The sequence below is a fragment of the Onthophagus taurus genome, chromosome 6 (assembly GCF_036711975.1).
Source record: "Onthophagus taurus isolate NC chromosome 6, IU_Otau_3.0, whole genome shotgun sequence".
In the NCBI taxonomy this organism is placed as follows: Eukaryota; Metazoa; Arthropoda; class Insecta; order Coleoptera; family Scarabaeidae; genus Onthophagus; species Onthophagus taurus.
In genome coordinates, this window is record NC_091971.1 from 23,228,140 (window position 1) to 23,251,310 (window position 23,171).

The 23,171-nt window shown below is 33.0% G+C and overlaps 3 protein-coding genes and 1 long non-coding RNA gene across 6 annotated transcripts in view; 2 read left to right on the plus strand and 2 right to left on the minus strand.

Annotated features, from left to right (window-relative positions):
- Positions 1-679: 679 nt before the first annotated feature.
- LOC111419806 (uncharacterized) lies at positions 680-20,527 on the minus strand. Of its 3 annotated transcripts, none has more exons than XR_011640726.1 (6): positions 19,676-20,521; positions 19,544-19,613; positions 2,379-2,454; positions 2,164-2,316; positions 1,008-2,107; positions 680-955 (listed from the first exon to the last, which is right to left on the minus strand). XR_011640726.1 is itself a non-coding variant. In XM_071196991.1 (6 exons), exons 1-5 carry the CDS (start codon positions 19,728-19,730, stop codon positions 1,109-1,111), a joined length of 507 nt encoding a protein of 168 aa, XP_071053092.1. In that variant the 5' UTR covers positions 19,731-20,524; the 3' UTR covers positions 680-955; positions 1,008-1,108. The 3 variants fall into 3 exon arrangements, 2 of the variants coding, with proteins under 2 accessions (XP_071053092.1, XP_071053091.1); XM_071196991.1 differs by lacking the exon at positions 2,164-2,316 and having other exon boundaries at positions 1,008-1,113; positions 1,807-2,107; positions 19,676-20,524; XM_071196990.1 differs by lacking the exon at positions 2,164-2,316 and having other exon boundaries at positions 19,676-20,527.
- Positions 3,965-23,171, minus strand: part of LOC139430264 (uncharacterized) — a 291,985-nt gene continuing 272,778 nt past the window's right edge. The window contains exon 2 of the mRNA XM_071196988.1: positions 3,965-7,871. Coding sequence (XP_071053089.1) covers positions 5,627-7,537 — 1,911 coding nt within the window. The 5' untranslated portion in view covers positions 7,538-7,871 and the 3' untranslated portion in view covers positions 3,965-5,626. The remainder of the gene's footprint in view (positions 7,872-23,171) is intronic.
- LOC139430265 (uncharacterized) lies at positions 19,167-19,614 on the plus strand. Its single transcript, XR_011640727.1, has 2 exons — positions 19,167-19,338; positions 19,422-19,614. It is a non-coding gene; the product is annotated as an uncharacterized lncRNA (long non-coding RNA).
- On the plus strand, positions 20,758-23,170 carry LOC111416729 (uncharacterized). The gene is made up of 2 exons (XM_071196545.1): positions 20,758-23,033; positions 23,097-23,170. Exon 1 carries the CDS (start codon positions 20,758-20,760, stop codon positions 22,447-22,449), a length of 1,692 nt encoding a protein of 563 aa, XP_071052646.1. The 3' UTR covers positions 22,450-23,033; positions 23,097-23,170.

The window sequence follows — 23,171 nt, forward strand, 5'->3', positions numbered from 1 at the left end:
CTTGACGGTAAATTTAATTTTAATTTGTTTTTTTTTTCTAATTAACTAATGTCTTAATGAAACTTATTTTTACTCTGTCTCTAGTCGTGCCAGATGAAGATCGCATAGTTCGATCGAAACACGTGTAGCACCGAAAATAAAAATTAAATATATTTTTCATCGTCTCTGAGATTTCTTATTTTTCAATGTTTTTATGCCGACCATATGAAAAAAATTCCTTAATGACATTTTGACTTGTACAGGAAACATCATCAAATACGACTATCGAATATTCTTTCGCATCTTCCGGTCGAATAAACTCGTATATATTAGAAAATTCATAGTAACAATCTTTTATAGCTTCAATTAAACGTCTTAAAAAATCGTACTTATTTTGGTATAACGAATTAGAGCATAAGTACAAGTTTAGGAAGCCTAGCCCATTACGTGCGAGTAAAAGCGATAACATAGCATTTGTTTTTCCGACACTAGAGGGTTCTACAATTAAACACCGCTTACATTTTCCACCAAATAAATTACTGTGTCTTGTAAAGTGTTCTTCGGTCGTACCTTTACTAAAATTTAGTATTGGCAGTGTTAGCGGTTGCGGTAAACACTTTACTTTCTTATCGATCATGATTCTCGCACTAAATGAATTATGACATTAACAGGATAAGAATGAATAAAAATATAGCAAAAGTAACTTTATATAGATACATAAAATATATTGATCTATAACTATAAAATAATAGCAATTTAACGTAATAATTAACTTAATAATTAACTTAACAAAAAGAGGAGAAGGAGTAGCTACCACTCCTCCTCCTTTTCTTGAAGTATTTGGTTCGTTTCTTCATAAGGCTGATAATGCTGGTGCCGGAGTCGGTGAACTAACGGCTGTGGTGCAGTGGTTATTGTGCATGTTTTGAACATGTATTTCGCCCCTCACCACTGCCGACTCTGACACGCTCTGCAGCTGAGAAGATAAAATTAATGACATGGAAAAAAGTATTATAAGTATAACGTACCAACTTAAATAGAGCCTCTAATTTCACCTCCAACGCGGCAACTTTCTGCTCCAATTCGCACAATCTAATCATGTGATTAACTCTTATGTTAGCAGCCATCTTTAAGCTAGGAAGGGAAGTTTACGCTATTAGTAGTGAAACTAGATAAAATAGATTCAGCCTTTTTAATTTCACAGGTTAATGATGTTATGGTTATGTCGAGCGGTATTGTTAAAGAATTGTTACAGCTCGACGCCAGCCCTTCTCTAAACTGTGAAAGCTCTCTCAAAGAGGTTTGCAATTGACGAACCTTTTCATGAAGGTCTTTATAAAAATTTTGATATAAGCTATTAATTTCGGCTAAAATCACCCCTTTGGTAGTTTCTACTGCTGTACACATTGCGTTTGAAAAAAGGCTGGCAGATACATCGGAAATATCTGAAGTAGCAGGAATATTGTCCACCCTTAAGATGTGTACTTTCGGGCTTAACGAAGGAATTTCGGTGTTAGGGATATTTGAGTTAGTAACGGGAGCAGGAGCCAAAGAAGTTTTAGAAGAAGAAGAAGAAGCCTTAGTAGCTTTAAGATATTTCCGATTTACGGTACTGCAGTGTTGTTATTAAAGCAATTATTAAAGCAAGAGAGTCGTCGGATTTATCGGACTCGTTCTCGGTAACCACTTTCGATTGTGTCATTTCAACTTTCGACGGGGTCGCTGGTTCAACTGACACATACTTGCGTTGGCTACGTCGCGAACGAGCACGTGCCTCCCTTCTTTCTTGTCTTTCCTCTCTATACTTTTCTGACGGTAACCACAAACCTGCAGTGTTCTTCCAATGTTCACGGTTCCCCGAATTCCGACGAATTGCAAGGCGTTTCACATTCTTATCGTCGATATTCGCGGAACCTATGATGTTCAGAAGCGATGGATCTTGCTGCGTATTAGATTCCACGTTTGGATCCATCGGCTGCTCATTAGGCTGCACGTTTGGATCCAGCGCCTTCTCAACAGTCGATATGTTCAACAGGTTTATGTCAAAACTGTTTAACAGGAATGACTCCTGGTTGCTGACGAAACCCGGAGCAGTTAAATCAATTTGACTAAAACCGTCTTGAGACATCTTGATAAAAAAAGATTCATAAATTAATTTATTTTATTTTAATAAAAATCACTTACATCGTTTGATGAATAGAACGTTAAAATCTAATTACAGTGAGTGCTGAATAATAGGACACGAATGATAAAAAATTATTGTAGATGTTATCATACAAACGTTCGAAAAATAAAGTTATGTTTACCAACAAAAATTGAAATTTAAAATAGAAGGAGCTATAGGAATGAAAAAACCAGATTAGAAAAAAACATATACAAAGAAAGAAGGTTCTACTTACCGGAAAAAAGTCGTCGAGAATGCGAATTAGAGAACCAAAAAAACTTGTGAACTTAAAACTGCTCAGCAGTAAGGTCCTGTAACAATTGGAAAAAATTGTAATTTAACAGAACAAATAAACAAGTTGTGCTCACCAAAACTGATGAAACAAAGCAGGAATATATTACATATTATATAAACATGGAATTAAAAAAAGTTAGGTTGAAATTGAAGTTAATATCCATTATACCAGTTTGTTTAACGTGATAGAAAAAATTTCGAATTTTGTTGTACTTTTACTGGTTTATTTATATTTTTGTTGTCTAACTAGTTTCGGCAAAAAGCCATCATCAGAGACAACTACAAGAATTAACAATTTTTAATCAATAAGTGAAATTTAAATATGTGAATTAACAATAAAAAGTTTTTTAAAAAATACTTACAAGTCAATGAATTTTACAGGAAATTAACATCGAAAACATAAAGCGGTGAACAAATTAAATTATTATTGTCATATAATTTACTTAAAATAAACGTAAACATTTTTTTTAAATCTTTAATGATTTAACTCCGCATGGACATCTTTTGTGGTAGATGTTACAAGATGGTCTGAGTTCAGGTTTTTCTTTTTTCAGGTCATATTATTGACTATGACAACGTTAAATTAATTCATAAATGTGATAAGGGTCTTAAACTTCACTTATTAGAAAGACTAGAAATTGATAAACAGAAAAGAAATATGAATTCCAACCTACTTAATGATCAAATTAATGATGATTTCTATAAACCGTTGTTTTCTTTTCTTAAATATTAATAATTTTTTGATGATGTTTATATTCTTCTTAATTTTGGTTACATGAATACCGATTTTTATTCGTCAATATTTCTTGTTTGACCGCTTCATTGTGTTTCTTCTCGTGTTGTTTGACAGACATTTTTCCTTTCTTGTTTTGGTCGTTCGTTCTATAATTTTATTTTGTTTAGAAATGGTTTATTTTTAAAATAAAAGAAAATTTCGCTTCGCTATTTTATAAGTATTTTCGATTGTGATTATGTGTTGAACGTGTTTATTCTTTGATGTATTTTACCTTTTTACACCTTTGACTGTAAGTAGTGCTTTAATTTACTTTAACGTTTTAATATATTTGTTGCTGATGTTTATAGATTTGGCTGATGATGACGAAAGTCGAAACATGTACCATGTAAATTTAAATATATTTTAAAAAGAAAAAAATTTTAAAATAAATTGAGACTTTGAGGCCCATTTGGTTTTTATAATTGTTTATATTCTAATACTATAACAGTCCTCATATGGATTTCTTACAAAACAATTTTCTTTTTTCTTTTTTATTTTTTCTTCGTAAGAGAACAATATACCCTGTATATTCATCCACGACGACCGTCCATTAGAACTTTACAGGGTTCTGGCCAAAACAAAAATTTGAAAATTCAGATTTAAGTATTATCGTTATTATTGCGTTCTCTTCGACTAAAATATTTTCAGATATCTAACACTTCCGGTTATACCGGAAGACGCCGCCTACTGTATTTTTTTAAATGGAACACCCTATATATTTTTACATATTTGTGTTTGTCTATTTTCAAGGTTTATGAATAACTTTACTTTTTGCAATTTGATTCCGCCGTTCTCGAGTTATTCGAATTTTTCTAGAAAAATCTACTCCAGCAGACATTTGTTCAACAAATCAGAGAACACTCGATTTTTGGGATATCAATTTAGGATTGAGAACATGCGTAAGCAATATGATGGAGTATGTTTTAGTGTCGAGTACGACTGTCTAGAAAGTTTGGTCACTTTACTACGGCATGTTAATTTTTCGAAATTTGGATGTACCATAACTTAATTTTTTTAAATGGCACCCCCCATATTTTATTACTTAGTCGTGTTAGGTGTCTCATGTTACATCTTTTATATCCTATATATCCTATACCTAACATTTATAGTTTGGGAGATAATTAGGGTTTTTTGAAAAATGCACACATATATCGATGTTTAACCTAGTGTGCCATGAATACCTAGTGTGACCTAGTGAATAACCATATGAAGTGGCCTTTTGAAAATTTGCAGACTTGTGATGTTTGATGCCAGCGTTTGAAATATGAAAATTGTCACCTCTTCCGGTGTAACCACAAGTACCCGGAACCGGAAAATACTTTAGTTAAAAAGCTGGCATCAAATATCACAAGTCTACAAATTTTCAAACCCCCATTTCATTTGGTTATTCACTAGGTCACACTAGGCAGTTAATTCATGGCACACTAGGTTAAATATCGATATGATATGTGTGAATGTTTCAAAATACTCTAATTATAGTAGAAACCACGAGAGCTGGCAGTGACAGATCGCTTAAAAATGGTATGAATCAAGATATGGACGTATGACTTAGATTATTTCACCACATACATTTAAATGTAGGTTATGTTAGTAATGGAGGTTATAGTCAAACATTGTCAAAGATATTATTTAATGATTTTCCTTTCAAAGCAAACATTTTCGGCTTGTGAAAACACTAACAGATTCATGACAACGCTCACAAGACGTTTCGATTTGAGGTTATAATTATAGAGTGACATCCCTTAGAAGAACAGACGTACTTTTTCGACGTGGCCATTTGAATTGTACAGCAGACATATTAAACTAATACTATCTCTTTCCTACACACATTACTCTCTAGCGGTTTGTGAACTACGTATGGCATTTGTAAGAGCGGAAAATGATGATTTACTGCCAGCTCTCGTGGCGTCTACTATACCTCTCAAACTATAAATGTTAGGTATAGGACACATCGGATATAAAAGATGTAAAATGAGACACCGAAGACGACTATGTAATAAAATATGGGGGGTGCGATTTAAAAAAATTAAGTTATGGTACTTCCAAGTTTCGGAAAGTTAATGTGCCATAGTAAAGTTATTAAAATTATGCGTGATATGTTTTAACAGTTTAACAAACCTTTTTATTATCTTTTTGTATTGACAACTAATAAATGATAACATTCACTTGTTTTATATGTAACTACTCGTAAAACCTTAACGCACTCTTGATTGCTTTAATTGCCTGATTGGGATTGCTTTATGATATAACATTTCAATACTCCCCCTCAAGGCCAATCATAGTTATAAACTTTTCTAATTTGGGTTTTGGTAACGGCTTTGTTAGCACGTCGGCAATCATTTCTTCTGTTTGACAATATTTTAAATTGATAACGTTATCTTCTAAAGCTTTTCTTATAAAATGATATTTTATATCTATGTGTTTAGTCCTACTATGATAAACGTTGTTTTTTGCCAACTTTTGACAACTTTGATTATCATTGTAAAGGCGATTGGTTTTTTTGAATTGAATTTTAATTCCGATAAGAATTTTTTCTCATACAGTGCTTCTTTAGCTGCTTCAGTAAGGCTCATGTATTCGGTTTCTGTGCTTGATAAAGCAACAGTCCTTTGTTTTTTAGTTTCCCACGAGATTGCTGCATTTGCCATTTTAAACAGATAACCAGTATAGGAGCGCCTATCATCTATAGATGATCCCCAATCTGCATCTGCATAACATTCCATTTCTTTCCCTGGCGTTCTATAAGTTAGTTGCAAATTTATTGTTCCTTTTAAATACCTCAACACTCTTTTTGCGGCAATCCAATGACTCTCGTTGTAATTTGTGTTAAATTGACTTAAGAAGTTAACGCTAAATGTAATATCTGGTCTTGTACTAATTGATGCATACATTAAACTTCCGATCAGATTTTGATATGGATACTTTTTCATTATTTCTTCGTTTTTTACTTCAGGTTTTTGTAATTTTGCATTTGGGTCCATTGGTGTACTGACTGGTTTTGAGTTTTCCATACCAAATCGCTGTAGAATATCTTTTATATACTTCTTTTGTGAAATTTTGATCGTTGTCTCCCCCTCTTGAACTTTGCTTTCATCTTTTATTAAATTTGCTTCTTCTTCTTTTTCAATAAAGTATAAGTCTCCTTTTCTATCTGCTATTCCTAGTACATTTCTGTTTCTTTTATTAATTATAAATGCTCTATTTTTTGTAAATTTAACATCATATCCATGATCGGTAGTTTTAGCGATTTTAGCTACAGATAATAAATTCGTGCGCAAACTTGGTACATATAATGTGTTTTCGAGTCGGACTTGATCTATTGAAAAATTATTCTTTAGATTTATTTTTATTTTGCCAATTCCTTCAACGGACGTTTTTTGATTATTGGCTAATTTTAATTCTTTCGACGTTTTATGTATCTTTTCAAAACTTTCTTTTTCACCACTCATATGAGATGTACATCCGCTGTCGAGACACCAAACTTGCTTTTTCTTTTCTTCTTCATTTATCATTGCTTTTGATTCATTAATATATAATGTTGAACTATTAGATTGTTTGAAGACTTTCTTCTTTTGATTAAAATAACAATCTATTGATTTATGTCCTATTTTTCCACAAATATGACATTTAAATTTGAACATTTCATTTTTAAATTTATTTTCATTTGGTTTTTGAAAATATCCTCTATTAAATGTTTTTGGTTTATTAACATATAATACATTTCCTTCGGTTTGTTTATTTTCTCTTTCTTCTCTTGCTTCATATTCTTCCAGTATCTTAATTCGCAGTACCTCAGGTTTTGGTAGATCGTCTCTAGTTTCAATGGCAATACGGAAATTTTCGAATTTTTCTGGCAAACTATATAACATGATTATTGTAAGTAGATCTTCGTTAATTTCTAAATTCATTTCTTTTAGTTTGTCTACAGTATCACAGAAATTATTTAAATATTCATTTATATTTTCTCCGTCTTTCATTTTTGATAACGTCAAATTTTTTAATAGAAAAGCCTTTTTATCCGGTCCGCTTGATTGATGTATTGTTTCTAGTTTCTTCCATACTTCAGACGATGTTAAACAATGTTTTATTTGTTTTAATTCTGTAGGGTCCATAGACAGTATTAAGTCTGATCGTGCTTTACTGTCCTTTATTTCCCATTCTCTAATTTTTTTCATTTCATCATTTTCCGCTATTAAAGTTGGTTTTTTTAATGTTCCATTTACATACTCCCATGCGTCATTTTTAATTAATATGGCTTCCATTTGCAACTTCCATGTTTCCCAATTATTCTTTTTAAGAGGATCAATTTTAAAACTTGTAGACATTTTTTTAATTTATTTTAGTTTGTCTTCTTATAAAGGTTTATTTTTATTACTGTTTTATATCTGGGCCCATAACCTATTAAAATTATGCGTGATATGTTTTAACAGTTTAACAAACCTTTTTATTATCTTTTTATATTGGCAACTAATAAATGATAACATTCACTTGTTTTATATGTAACTACTCGTAAAACCTTAACGCACTCTTGATTGCTTTAATTGCTTGATTGGGATTGCTTTATGATATAACATTTCAACAAAAGTGACCAAATGTTCTAGACAGCCGTACTCGGCACCAAAACATACTCCATCATGTTGCTTAAGCATGTTCTGAATTCTAAATTGATATCCCAAAAATCGAGTGTTCTCTGATTTTTTGAACAAATGTCTGCTGGAGCAGATTTTTCTAGAAAAATTCGAATAACTCGAGAACGACCGAATCAAATTGCAAAAAGTAAAGTCATTCATAAACCTTGAAAACAGACAAATCCAAATATGTAAAAATATACAGGCTGTTCCATTTAAAAAAATAAAGTAGGTGGCGACTTCCGGTATAACCGGAAGTGTTAGATAGCTGAAAATATTTTAGTGGAAGAGAACGCAATTGATAATACTTAAATCTGAATTTTCAAATTTTTATTTTGGTCAGAACCCTAAAAAGTTCTAATGGACGGTCGTCGTGGATGACCCTGTATAATGCGCATGTACAAAAATATTTGGTGACGCATTTTAAATTTAAATTCAAACTGAAAAATATTTTGAAAACTCATTTAAATCAAACTATCAAGGACTAACATGAAAATAAATTTTCTGTAGTTAAATGCAATTAAAAATTTATGATTTTTATATAATATTTCATAGTTATGAACTATTATAGTGGGGTTAATAGGGATGTTGGATCTTGAAATGGGAACTTTAAAATATAAAAAATAGGAAGAGGTGTGTAAGGATTGGGGTTCGCAAAGGAAAAAGGGGAAAGGGGAAAAAGAGGGGAGGGGGAATGATCTCATCGAACTACTGAAAAGGAAAGAAAAGAACACCAAAACTGAAGAGATTTCTAATTGGGAAGAAATTCAAACATTACGTAAGATTCAACATAAAATTAAAGTCAATTCATTGATTGTTACAAATACTGACCAAAAACGCCGGTTTAGTCATTTTAGACCAGTGTTTTTCAACCTTTTTCATGACACGACCCCCTACTAACAAAAAATATTTCGCGATCCCCCGACCCTTTTTTTCATGTATGTTAAAAATATTTAATCCATACAAAAATTTACGACAATTAAATTTAATAATTATCGTTATTTATGACGACAATTATTTGAAATTTGGGTTTACTGTGATTAAGAATAAACCGCAGTGCGTAATTTGCTTTGAAATTTTGTCAAGAGAAAGCATGAAACCATCGAAGTTGGTACGCCACCTAAACACAAAACGTCCTAATGAAAAACATAAACCCGTGGAATTTTTTGAGCGAAAACTAAAAGCTCTTGAACATCAAAAAACTGCTATAGGACAAATGTCCAACCTAAATGAGAAAGCGTTGCTCGCTAGTTATCGAGTAGCTTTTCGTGTGGCTAAAGCAGGAAAACCTCACAGTATTGCCGAAAATTTGATTTTACCAGCGGCTTTAGATATAGCAGAGATTATGTTTGGCAAACAAGAGGTCGAAAAGCTCAAAAGTATACCTCTCTCTGACAATACCATTCAACGCAGGATAAGCAATATGGCGACTGACGTTCGTGATCAAGTCATAGAAAAAATAAAGAAAAGTTCTTTTGTGTCCTTACAATTTGATGAATCAACGGATATTGCGGGTTGTGCGCAGTTTGTAGCTTTTGTGTGTTTTGAATCCAATGAAATATTAATGGAAGAAATACTATTTTGCAAGGCACTTCCCAAAAATGCTACACGTCAGTTCTTGCATGACATGTTCGTTGAAGCTACGCAAGATATGAATATCGATTGGGCACAAAAATGCATTGCTATTTGTAGTGACGGAGCAAAAGCCATGACTGGTGCGAAGAGTGGATTTATTGCTAGACTGAAAGAACAAATGCCAAACGCTTGTTGGATGCACTGCTTTCTCCATCGCCAAGCTCTTGCAGCCAAAACCTTGCCACAAGAATACAGTCAAGTTCTAAATATTATTATTAACATTGTAAATTCTATCAAAGGAAAAGCGTTGCAGACTCGATTGTTTCCAATCATTTGTGAAGATATGGGCAATTTGCTTTACCACACAGAGGTTAGGTGGTTATCAAAAGGCAAAGTACTGACCAGAGTTGGAACTTCGCGCTGAACTATTAGTATATTTACAACAAGCCAAGTAACATTACTCTGAATTCATTTCTGACCCGGAATTCCTTTTGAAATTGGCTTTTCTTTCCGACTTATTTGAGCATTTAAACAACTTGAATAAAAGTCTTCAAGGGCGGTATGAAAATGTCATTACAGCAAAAGACAAACTCCATGGCTTTATAAAAAAAATTGAATTGTGGTCATCATCTATAAATCAAAACAACTTTGATTCATTTTCGTCGACACGGTCTTTCATTGAAGAAGTCGGAAGCGAGATAAACATTAACTCATATATATCTGGTATGAAAATGGTGTTAGATAACTTGAAGAAAGAGTTGTGTCATTACTTCTCAGTGCAAGAGATATCGATTAACACTGGGCAAAGATGAATCTTAAATCCGTTGTTAAATGCAGCTATGAATGAGGCAAATTTAGCAACTAAGCTTAAAGAGAATCTGCTGGAATTATTTGCCGATGGGATGTTACACTTGAAATTCAAGTCTGAAAATTTGGATACCTTTTGGTTAAAAAGAAAAACAGAATACCCGGAATTAACAACCGAGGTTTTGAAGTGTTTGATTCTGTCTTTGATTTTTTACTGAGTTCTCGCGATCCCCCTATAGAGGCTTTGCGACTCCCCAGGGGGTCGCGACCCACAGGTTAAAAAATACTGTTTTAGACAAACCTTCATATATTTCAAAATCTTTAAAATTTTTTAATGAAAATAATTTTATTGAAATTAAGAAAAACCCAACATCTAGTTTTCACACTAAAACTAAAAAAGTAGTTAAATCAGCACAATAATGAAAGACTTCATAGAAGCACATCAGACAATCACAGTTGACACGATTTCATGGTTTAACAAATGTCTTAAGGAGTCGATAGACAAAGCGAGCCCATCCAGAACCACCAAACACTACAGTTTTCCGCTACCTCCATTTATTATCAGTCTCATCAAGGAGAAAAGACGCCTATATCGAGACTTCAGGGTATATGAAGTGCCTGAGTTGAAAAAGAAGTTTAATGAGTTCAACAAAAAGATACAGAAACTAATTCAGCAATACAGAACGGAAAAGTACATGGAAGCCTGTGACAAAATAAAACTGTGTAAAGGAAGAAACTATTGGCACGAAATTCGAAAACTATCAAGATACCAAAAGACACCTGGAACAGAGGAGCTCATTGATCCTACCGATGGCGGTGTGCACTCCCACCCTGAAGAGATTGTCAACATACACGCTGACTACCTGGAAGGTGTATTCACCTTTACCGAGGATGTTTCGTTTTGTCCCCGCAATAAAAACATTATAGATAATTGGTACGATTCCGCATTTTTGACACCGTTCGAGACACCCGAAGATGCTCTCATGTTGGAAGACGAATATTTTACTCTTCTTGGACAGGGAAAAGATACCGCTCCCGGTTATGATAACATCACAAGGAAACTGCTGAGAAGTCTAGATCTTAACATCCATGGCTTTACCAGAAAAATAATTAACTTTTGCCTTACGACTCAGCATTTCCCGCGCGACTGGAAGACATCAATTATAACTTGTATTCCCAAGAAGCATTCTTCTCTATCTGATCCAGCCAACTATCGCCCCATCTCACTGCTCCCCGTAATTGGGAAACTCTTCGAGACGCACTTGAAGAACAAGCTGCTGGCTGCGGTATCAAAGAAAATTCCGCCTTACCAATTTGGCTTCCAATCCGACAAATCAACGTCCCAGCCACTAACTATTCTGGTTTCCAACTTCCAGGCGGCACGTTTTGTAAAACTGAAATCTGCAGCAGTGTTTCTGGATGTCCGAAAGGCCTTTGACTCCGTGTGGCACAAAGGATTGCTATTTAAACTGGATAAGCTAAAAACGCCATACTACCTTCTAACCCTGATAAACCAATTCCTGTCGAATCGCTCCTCCATCGTGAAGTTGAAAAATCACTTCTCCCACAGCTTCTCCGCTCAGCAAGGCCTTCCTCAGGGTTCGCCTATCTCTCCCTCTCTATACAATCTATTCTGCCACGATCTTTACAACGACAACCCAGACGCCTTTAACCTCACAGCATACGCACTACTTTATGCCGACGACACAGCATTGGTCTCGCACAGTAGGGATATCACTTCCTCGGTCCGTAAGCTGGAGACGCTCATAAACGAAACGGAAAATTGGTACCGAAAATGGCGCATCCTACTCAATCCCACAAAAACACAATTTTTTGTCCCATTCCTCTCACCCCGCGCTCCCTCTCCCACAATTACAATCCAATCAACGGCAATCTCCGTCTCACCAACCTGCTAGTATCTTGGCATAATACTTGACAGAACGCTTAAGTTTTCCACTCATGCAACCAAGGTGAACATGAAAGTAAAGACACGCGCCAAACACTTTAAATCTCTCTCGTTCAGCGGTCGCGGAATCTCTACCTCATGTGCCTCGCACATCTACAAGACCATATGCAGGCCCATCATAGAATATGGATCAATACTGCTAAGCAACGCACCAAGAAGAACGAAGTACCACCTGGAAGTAGCGGAAAGATCTGCACTGAGATCCATCACCCGAATTAGAAACCCCCGTAATCCCCTCTTTAACCCTAGCAATGATCTGCTATACCAACTTACCGATATACCCCCCAGGCATACCCGCCTTCAATCCTTGTCCGATAAATCCATCCTAAATTTTCCTACCAACGCCTTGCAACACACGCTTATATCGCCTCGATTACTCCACCCTCGCAACAATCCACCCCTTCTCTTCCAAAAACTCCTGGCCGTCAGAGAAGACTGAAACAAGCCGCCGACTACAAAAATCACGGGCAGAAAGACCCTGGTCGGTAGCCCTATTCTCGCCCCTTCACTTTTTTATTTTTGTTGTATATACATATAGATATTTTTATTGTTATTCTTTTTTTTTATGTAGTGGGTACAGAATAAAATTTGTTTTCTTCTTCTTCAGCACAAGATTTCCTTAAGGAACATTTTGTTACTATGTTTAATTTCCTACCAATGAATCCAAAAATACCTTTGATTTATTCATTGATCAAATTACACAAAACTAACTTCCCAATTAGACCTATTATTTCTTCCACAGATTCAAGTACTTATAAAATTTAAAAATTTTTAATACAATTTTTCAAAAATATAATTCAATTTTAAGCAGATTTCACTATAAACAATAGATATGATTTAATTAACATAATTCAAAACACACAATTACCAAACAATTTCACTTTACTTTCCTTTGACGTAACAAATTTGTACACTAATATACCAGTGTCCGAAACCTTGATTCTTTCTAAAAATATGATAAGTAATAAAATTAATCAGGTTGATGGAGAAACTGAAAATATGCACTGAACAAAATTTTTGTCAGTTTGACAATAAATTTTATAAATATAACGAAGGCTTACCTATGGGATCTCCTTTGAGCGGCCTTCTCTCGGATATTTTCCTTAATCATCTTGAAAATACAATTTTTGATACTAACAATCCTCTAAATAAGAGCGTAACCCTTTGGCGTAGATATGTTGATGACGTATTAATTATTTGGAATAATGAGAATGATATCTCTATTAATGAGTTTCATAATTACATCAATAATTTACATAGTAATATTAAATTTAATTCACTTTGGAATTAGAAAGCGACAACCAACTAAATTTTTTAGATTTAACTCTCATTAACAAAGGAGAATCAATTGAATTTAAAATTTATAGAAAACCCACACAAACTGACACTGTAATTCCTAATTTTCCTTTCCATCATAATTCTCATAAAGCTGCAGCTTTCAGAGCTTATATACACAGATGTCTCAATACACCACTATCTGAACAAGATAGAAATAATGAATTTAATATCATTAGATCTATAGCAATTAATAGTGGTTTCTCAATACCACAGATAAATTCTGTAATTAAAAAATTTCAGATAAAACATCAACTTAAAAATTCAACCACTTTACAACCACTCACACAAAATAATAATTTAATATATGGATCAATTAATTTCCCTGGTAATGTTGCTTATAATATCTAGAAGATTTTCCGTAAATACTTACGATATTAATATTTTCTATAAAAACGTAAACACTTTACAGAAAAAACTGTTCAACGCCAAAGACAAAATCAATTTATTAGATCACAATGGTGTTTATAAATTAGAATGCAGTACTTGTGGTGCTACTTATTTAAAGTGAAACAGGTAGATCTATCAAAACTAGAATTAAAGAACACTAACATAATGATAATTCCAATTTTGGTAGATATTTGTTAATGTTTAGACATGATCTTGACATACAATATGGTGTTACGTTGCTACATAAACAGAACAAAGGTTTTAAATTTAGTTTATTAGAACAATACGAAATAACGGGTGTTTTTTTAAGCCCGATAAAACTTTAAAAACAAAAAAGTAACACAAAAAATTAAATGTTAAACCAAAAAATTTTTTTGATCGAAAGATCAATTCATGGCATTTAACATTTAAAAATGATTTTGGGCATATGGGCACCGCGACTGTTCTTGACGAAGCGCATTCTGGTCCAATTTTGGGCCACTTTTTCGAGCATTGGTGGCCGTATGTCATGAATAACACGAACAATGTTAGCCTGAAAGGTGTCAATTGTTGCGGGTTTATCAGCATAAACCAAGGAAATAATCAAGAGGTGTCAAATCCCACCACCTTGGAGGCCAATTGGCATATCCATTTCTCGAAATCAACTTATCGCCAAATTTTGATTTCAATAAGTCGATGGTTGCTGTCGCTGTATGGCACGTAGCGCCGTCCTGTTGAAATCACATCTCGCCCGGATCAATATCATCCATATTTTCAAACAAAAAATCATTGATCATGGTGAGGTAACGATCTCCATTGACCGTAACGCGAGCTGCGACTTTATTTTTGAAGAAATAAGGTCCAATGATGCCACCAGCGTGCAAAGCACACCAAACGGTGCATTTTTCTGGATGTAATGGAATCTGTAGGGTCTGTTGTGGATTGCGATAAAACATCGGATCAGTTTCCAACTGCTCTAGAGTCCAATCGGCGAAAGGACGACGCATATGATGGTCTCGTGGTTTTAATTCCTGCACCAGCTGGATCTTAAACGGGTGTAGGCCAAGATCTTTGGGCAAAATTTTTCATGTAGTGGACGGAGAGGGCCCTAATTCCTGCGACCGACGACGAATTGATAAATTTGAATCTTCTTCCACGCATTCGTTTACAGCGGCGATATTCTCTTCAGCACGCACATTTCTTCGACGTGTTGATTTTATTGCATCATTTAGAGGGTATGTGGTATGAAATCTATCCACAGTTCGACGGATGGCTTGCTCAGACGGACGATTATGCGCGCCATACAAATCATGAAGTCGTCTATAAGTTATGCGAATTGATGACTGATTTTCAAAGTAAATTTGGATAATTTGGTAGCGTTGTTCAAGCGTCAATCTGTTCATGATGATTTGCCAGAGTATATTGATCATAAATATCAAAAAGTGAGCGCAGTAACACAGTTCGTTTGACAGTTAACCCTTTCGTAAGTTCTATCTAGCTTAAAAAAACACCCTCTAGATAAGTTTAAGAATAACAACACAGATTTAGAATGCCTTAATGATCAGGTACTTTCTTTAAAAATCCTACTTTACAAATATTTAACAATTCCTTTCCCCCAAAATGCAGAGGATTAATGCATCCGGTCCGCGTGCATTTTTCGCACTTTTTTGGGCTCCAGCGGCCAATCCCCCTCCCCCCCTTTTCCCTTGTTCCTTTTTCGAACCCCAATCCTTATACACCTCTTCCTATTTTTTATATTTTAAAGTTCCCATTTCAGGATTCAACATCCCTATTAACCCCACTATAATAGTTCATAACTATGAAATATTATACAGGCTGTCTCACGTAACTGGTTCGTTAGAACTTTTTTAGGTTCCAGTATTCGTACAGTTTTGAAATTTTGATAGTATGGGTTGTTCAGTCGGAACTTTCGATCTAAAATATTTTCAAGTTGGCTGCCACTTCCGGTCTACCGGAAGTAGACCATAACTTCGTTATTTTAAATGGAATGCTATAGTTTTTATTGCACCTTTTAATTGTACGTAAAAAAATATGTTGACTTTCATAAAAGTTATTGGTACCTAACGTTTTTCGTTTTCGAATTATTTTGATTTTAAGGTTTTTTTGGCAAATTTCACCATGCACTTTAAAACCCTATATCCCAGCCAATGTTCATTTAAAAAAGCTCTAAATTGGCACGATTACTTGTCAGATGCTCTCAAATAGATTGTCATATATTGTATCAGAGTATCTTCTACAGGCTGGTCAAAAATTGAATTACCGTTTCTCCATATTCAAACTTTTTAAACTTTTTTTGGTAAATTTCAACATGCTCTTTAAAACTCCATATCTCAGCCAAAGTTCATTAAAAAAAGATCTACATTGGCACGATTACTCTTCAGATGTTGTCAAATAGATTGCCATTTGTTGTATCGGAGTATCTTATACAGTCTGGTCAAAAATTGAATTACTGTTTCTCCATATTCAATGGCGAGAAAGTCGAAAATTTTAAATGGAACGCCCCATATTTTATTAGCCTACACGAAAGGGAATTTAATTCTCTACAATTTATCTATAAACATTCCTATACTTATTTATTGTAGTTTCTCTCATATTCGTAAATTTATCAAAACATGCAGAAAATGCAGGAAACCGTTTGCATTTTTATTAGAAGGCCGTAACATTTTGACAGTTTTTTGTTTAATTTATTTCTATTATTATTTGTACTATTAACTACGATTGATAATCTTGTAGTTTACTAGTTTTTACTTACCAAAAATAACAAACAGAAGATCAAATAAATGAAACTATTAAAACAAAAAGTTAATGACAAAAATTAGATTTGAATAAAAATATAAATTTGTTATTAAATTGAATTTGGAAATGCAATAAAATACGTTAAATTATTTATTTCGTTGTCTTCATCACTGGTGACCGGAAATATGCTATTTCTTTTGGTCTCGATATATCCAGAACTAATAAATTCTTTATCAATTTTTTGAAATTTTTCCTCGTGATGGGCGTTAGGTTTGTTAGGCATCTTTCATTAAGTGTTTGACACGTCTTGTCCGAAAGTTTATTACATTCGCCATCAATACAAAATAAATTTGAAATATCGGCGTTAGAATAATTTACCATAATGTTCAATAACTTACACCCGTCGTCAAATGTAACTAATGGCAACAATAATACAAACATGGGCCAAAAACTGTCAACATTCCATAGCTTTCTAATAAAAAAACCTCCATTTCGTGCATGTTTTAATAAATTTCGCAATATGAGGCAAACTACAATAAATAGATATGGGAATGTGTATAGGTAATTTGTAGACAATTAAATTCTCTTCCTGATAGCCTAAAAAAATATGGGGCGTTCTATTTAAAATTTTCGACTTTCTCGCCATTGAATATGGAGAAACAGTAATTCAATTTTTGACCAGACTGTATAAGATACTCCGATACAACAAATGGCAATCTATTTGACAACATCTGAAGAGTAATCGTGCCAATGTAGATCTTTTTTGAATGAACTTTGGCTGAGATATGGAGTTTTAAAGAGCATGTTGAAATTTACCAAAAAAAGTTTAAAACCAAAATAACTCGAAAACAAAAAACGGTAGGTACCAATAACTTTTGTCAAAGTCAATCTATTTTTTTTACGTACAATTAAACTGTGTAATAAAAAAATAGCATTCCATTTAAAATAGCGAAGTTATGGTCTACTTCCGGTAGACCGGAAGTGGCGGTCATCTTGAAAATATTTTAGATCGAAAGTTTCGAATGAACAATCCATGCTACCAAAATTTCAAATCTCTACGAATAGTGGAAGATGAAAAAGTTCTAACGAACCAGTTACGTGAGACAACCTGTATAAAAATCATAAATTTTTAATTGCATTTAACTACAGAAAATTTATTTTCATGTTAGTCCTTGATAGTTTGATTTAAATGAGTTTTCAAAATATTTTCCAGTTTGAATTTAAATTTAAAATGCGTCACCAAATATTTTTGTATATGCGCATTATACAGGGTGTATCTGAATGACTGCAACAAACTTCAAGGGGTGATTCTTTAGTGAATTTTAAGGGTACTTTGATATATGAACCATGGGCGACTTCGGCTCCCCTACGGAGCTACACCCCTCCAAAAATGGCGGAAAATTTTGGTTTAATTTTTTTTTCTCAAAAACCATAAATGCTAGGAAAATGAAATTTGGGGAATATGTTTAACTCATAATAGGGCACGTTTTGACCCTATTTGTACTTTCAACAGACCCTTCTAAACTACTAAACGTAACCACCCCTTTTACATTTTTGCTCAAATTTTTTTTATGCAGATGATAAATACATTAGGAAAATGTTACATAGGTAGATGAAAGTATCCTAAAACTTTTTTGTCTCCCTAAAATTTTTCCAAAAACGACTAATTTTTGAGAAAAAAAATAATAAAGCAAACACTGCCCGTTAAACAACAGGTTTGTCAATCAAAAGTTGGAATGAATTTTTAATGAAAAAATCTTGGTAGGCTTTCCAATCTTTGTCAGAAATGTTTTTGACGTTTAAATGTCAGTGTTTTTCTTACTATTATTACTGTTTTTCAAATTAATTTTTAAATAAAGTTCGCATTTGCGCTCGTTCACTCGACGTTTTAAAATTTTAAATAAAACAATCATAATAGTAAGAAAACCACTGACATTTAAACGTCAAAAATATTTATGACAAAGATTGCAAAACCTACTAAGATTTTTTCATTAAAAATTCGTTCCAACTTTCGATTAACAACTCTACAGCTTAACAGTTAGTGTTTTCTTAATTATTTTTTTTCTCGGAAATTATTAAGTTTTAGAAGAACATCAGAGAGACAAAAAAGTTTTAGAATAGTTTTGTCTATCTAACTGAAATTTGTCCAATGTATTTATCATTTTCATAAAAGAAATTTAGGCATAAATTGAACGATGGTGGTTACGTTTAGTAGTTTAGAAGGGTAGGTTGAAAGTACAAATAGGGCCAAAACGTGCCCTATTATGAGTTAAACATATTCTCCAAATTTCATTTTTCTAGCGTTTATGGTTTTTGAGAAAAAAAAATTAAACCAAAATTTTCCGCCATTTTTGGAAGGGTGTAGCTCCTTAAGGGAGCCGAAGTCGCCCATGGTTCATATATCAAAGTACCTTTAAAATTCCCTAAAGAATCACCCCTTGAAGTTTGTTGCAGTCATTCAGATACACCCTGTATATTGTTCTCTTACGAAGAAAAAATAAAAAAGAAAAACCTGAACTCAGACCATCTTGTAACATCTACCACAAAAGATGTCCATGCGGAGTTAAATCTTTAAAGATTTAAAAAAAAATTGTTACGTTTATTTTAAATAAATTATGTGACAATAATAATTTAATTTGTTCACCGCTTTATGTTTTCGATGTTAATTTCCTGTAAAATTCATTGACTTGTAAGTATTTTTTAAAAAACTTTTTATTGTTAATTCACATATTTAAATTTCACTTATTGATTAAAAATTGTTAATTCTTGTAGTTGTCTCTGATGATGGCTTTTTGCCGAAACTAGTTAGACAACAAAAATATAAATAAACCAGTAAAAGTACAACAAAATTCGAATTTTTTTCTATCACGTAAAAAGTAAAAAAGGTTACTTACCAAATAAAACACGTCAGCAAAAAACAAACAGCAAAAAAAGATAAAGCTGAATGAGCAAGGATGTCTAGGACTGGGGAAAAAACCAATTTTGAATATTATATAAACATGCAAAACAAATATAGTTTTACTCACCAAAAAAAACGTTCTCATCTCTATAAAATCCGCTACCTACGACCTTTGCTTCCATAGCCTTGTTATATCTTCGTTCTTCATCTAATTGCTCTCTAGCTGTTTTGGCGTTGTTTACAGTTTTTGCAATAGCGCTTTAACGTTTGTCAACAAATTCTTAGTACCTGATCTCGATGTTGCGTTGCGAGCGAACCGAAGTACATCTACAAAAGATATAGCTCCACCACGCTTCACAAACGTTCGAACTTTTTTTAAAGGTCGTCGACCCGTAAGATTTCTTTTTCTACCTACGCCCATACTGACCGCTCTTTTGCTTTCATGCGGCAACTGCGGACGATGCTCTTTATTTCATATTCGTTCTTTCGCTGCTTTATATAATGCTCTATCTGCCTCGTGTCTAAATTTTAAATCTGAACTGACCGTATATGCTATGTCGTGTTTCTTACACGCTTCGTCTAATGGATTCTTCAGAAGACACCTACATATTAAAAGGTTTACACGTTAAAATATTTAGTTTGTAACTTACGTCAAATTATTATTTAAAAGTTTCTAACACTTACAATTTAACTCCAATGAACCCAAAAACACCTAGATTGTACGCACTACCAAAGCTACATAAAGAAAACACACCCATGCGGCCGATCATCTCAAGCATTGATTCTAGCAGATATAGAATAGCAAAGTTTTTGGTTCAATTTTTTAAATGATATTTGATTGAATTTTGATTTTTATAAATCACTAATTGTACTTTTATACTGGTTTATTATAAGTAAATCCGCTTTACATGTTTCGACTAATTAGTCATCTTCAGAAGCGCTACAAATTGACAACAAGAAAGGTAATAAAAGTTATTACAAATATAAAATGAAATAAACTTACTTGTGGTAAAATAAGAAACGGCGTTCAAAAAACTTCGCATAAAGTATAAATCGTAAATAAGGTCAGCACATCAAAAACGGTGATATTCAAAACAATTATTGTAAATATTAAATTTTAAAAACTATAGAACTAACATGTTAAAATGTAAATGTAAAGTTTAAGAATTAAAATTAAAAACGACGTTACTTGAAAGTTACAAAATTAAAATGGTTGAAAAATTGCAAGAGGTAACCACTTTTTATGAGTTCGCGAAACCAGAAATAAAAGAATTTCCAAGACTCTTACATTTTTTGAGGAAAACAACTTCTATGAGATTAACAAAAATCCTAAAAACTCTTCACAATAAGACAAAGAAAGTAGTAAAAGATGCAGAAACATTTTTAAAAGACAACAATATTAACCCATATTTCATTTTACCTATGAACCCAAAAATTCCATTACTTTACTCTCTTACCAAATTACATAAAAATAACTCTCCTATTAGACCTATCATATCCTCTATAGACTCTAGCACATACAGAATTTGCAAATTCTTAATCCAATTTTTCAAAAATGTCATAAATTTCAAGGCTGACTATGCCATCACCAATAGATATGAACTTATAGAAACTTTAAAATCTTTACATTTACCCAAAAACTTTACTTTACTATCTTTCGATGTCACAAACTTATATACCAACGTTCCAGTTAATGAAACACTAAATATAGCTAAACACATCATAGAAGAAAAAGTGGACTCAAAAAATGTTGAACATATTTTTAATTTACTTAAAATATGCACAGAACAAAATTTCTGTCAATTCAATGATAAATTTTACCAATACAATGAGGGTCTTCCAATGGGATCCCCCTTGAGCGGTCTACTCTCCGACATATATATAGAAAACAAAATTTTTCACAAAGATAACATTAACAATAATAATATAGTCCTATGGCGCAGATATGTTGATGATATTTTGATAATTTGGGATGATGACGGATTCAATTTGATAGATGATTTCCATAAATACATTAATAACCTCCATAAAAATCTTAAATTTACTATAGAAATTGAAAAACATAAACAACTAAACTTCTTAGATCTCACCTTAGTTAATGCCGATTATTCTATTCAATACAAAATTTATAGAAAACCAACACAAACAGACACCATAATCCCATATCATTCTCATCACATTACAACACACAAATTAGCTGCCTTTAATGCTTATCTATATAGATGTTTCAACACCCCCCTTTCAAACGAAGATAGAAACACAGAAATTAATATCATTAAGAGTATAGGTATTAACAATGGTTTTCAATTATCCCAAATTGACAAAATAATTAATAAATTCATTTTTAAACAAAACCTTAACAACTCTACAGGTCTTCAACCTATAACTCAAAACTTTGATACATACAGATCAATTACTTATCCCGGCAAAATAGCTCACAATATCAGAAACATTTTCAATAAATATGGAATCAACATATCTTACAAAAACAATCACACCTTACAAAAACTTTTGCATAATGCAAAAGATAAGCTAGACTTGTTGGAACTTAACGGTGTTTACAGTTTAGAATGTAATACTTGCGGAGCCACATATATTGGCGAAACAGGGAGAGAACTTAAAACAAGAATTAGAGAACATTTAATAAAACCTAACTCTAATTTTGGTAAACACCTATCTCTGCACAACCACACTTTTGATATTAAAGAAAATGTAACACTGATACATAAACAAAATAAAGGCCACAAACTTGAACTTTTAGAGAGCTATGAAATAGACAAATTCATAAAAACCAATACAAGACTTGAGTGCCTTAATGACCAGGTCCTCCCCTTAAAGCCACCCTTATACAAATGCCTCAATAACCCATTTCCCCAAAATACCGAGGATCAGTGTACTTAGCCGCACACACTGTTCGCAGATTTTGGGGTCCCTGCGGCAACACCCAACTCCTGTCTACACCCTATCCTTGTATTCCCTATCCTATATTTTTCTATTAATTTAAAAATCTAAATTTTATTATGTCCTTCCCTTACCTTACCATTCAACGCCTGGAAATATTAACTACAAAATACAAATTATATACTTTACATACATTTTTTAAAAAACAAATTCTAGTGTTGCTACCTCGCAGACATTTATACTCGCAGAAGGGATTTGTTTCATCTGAACACCCTCTATGTAATTTTGTTTTATTATCAACACATGCGCATTTATACATTTTATTTCTGGTTTCGCGAACTCATAAAAAGTGGTTACCTCTTGCAATTTTTCAACCATTTTATTTTTGTAACTTTCAAGTAACGTCGTTTTTAATTTTAATTCTTAAACTTTACATTTACATTTTAACATGTTAGTTCTATAGTTTTTAAAATTTAATATTTACAATAATTGTTTTGAATATCACCGTTTTTGATGTGCTGACCTTATTTACGATTTATACTTTATGCGAAGTTTTTTGAACGTCGTTTCTTATTTTACGACAAGTAAGTTTATTTCATTTTATATTTGTAACAACTTTTATTATCTTTTTTGTTGTCAATTTGTAGCGCTTCTGAAGATGACTAATTAGTCGAAACATGTAAAGCGGATTTACTTATAATAAACCAGTATAAAAGTACAAT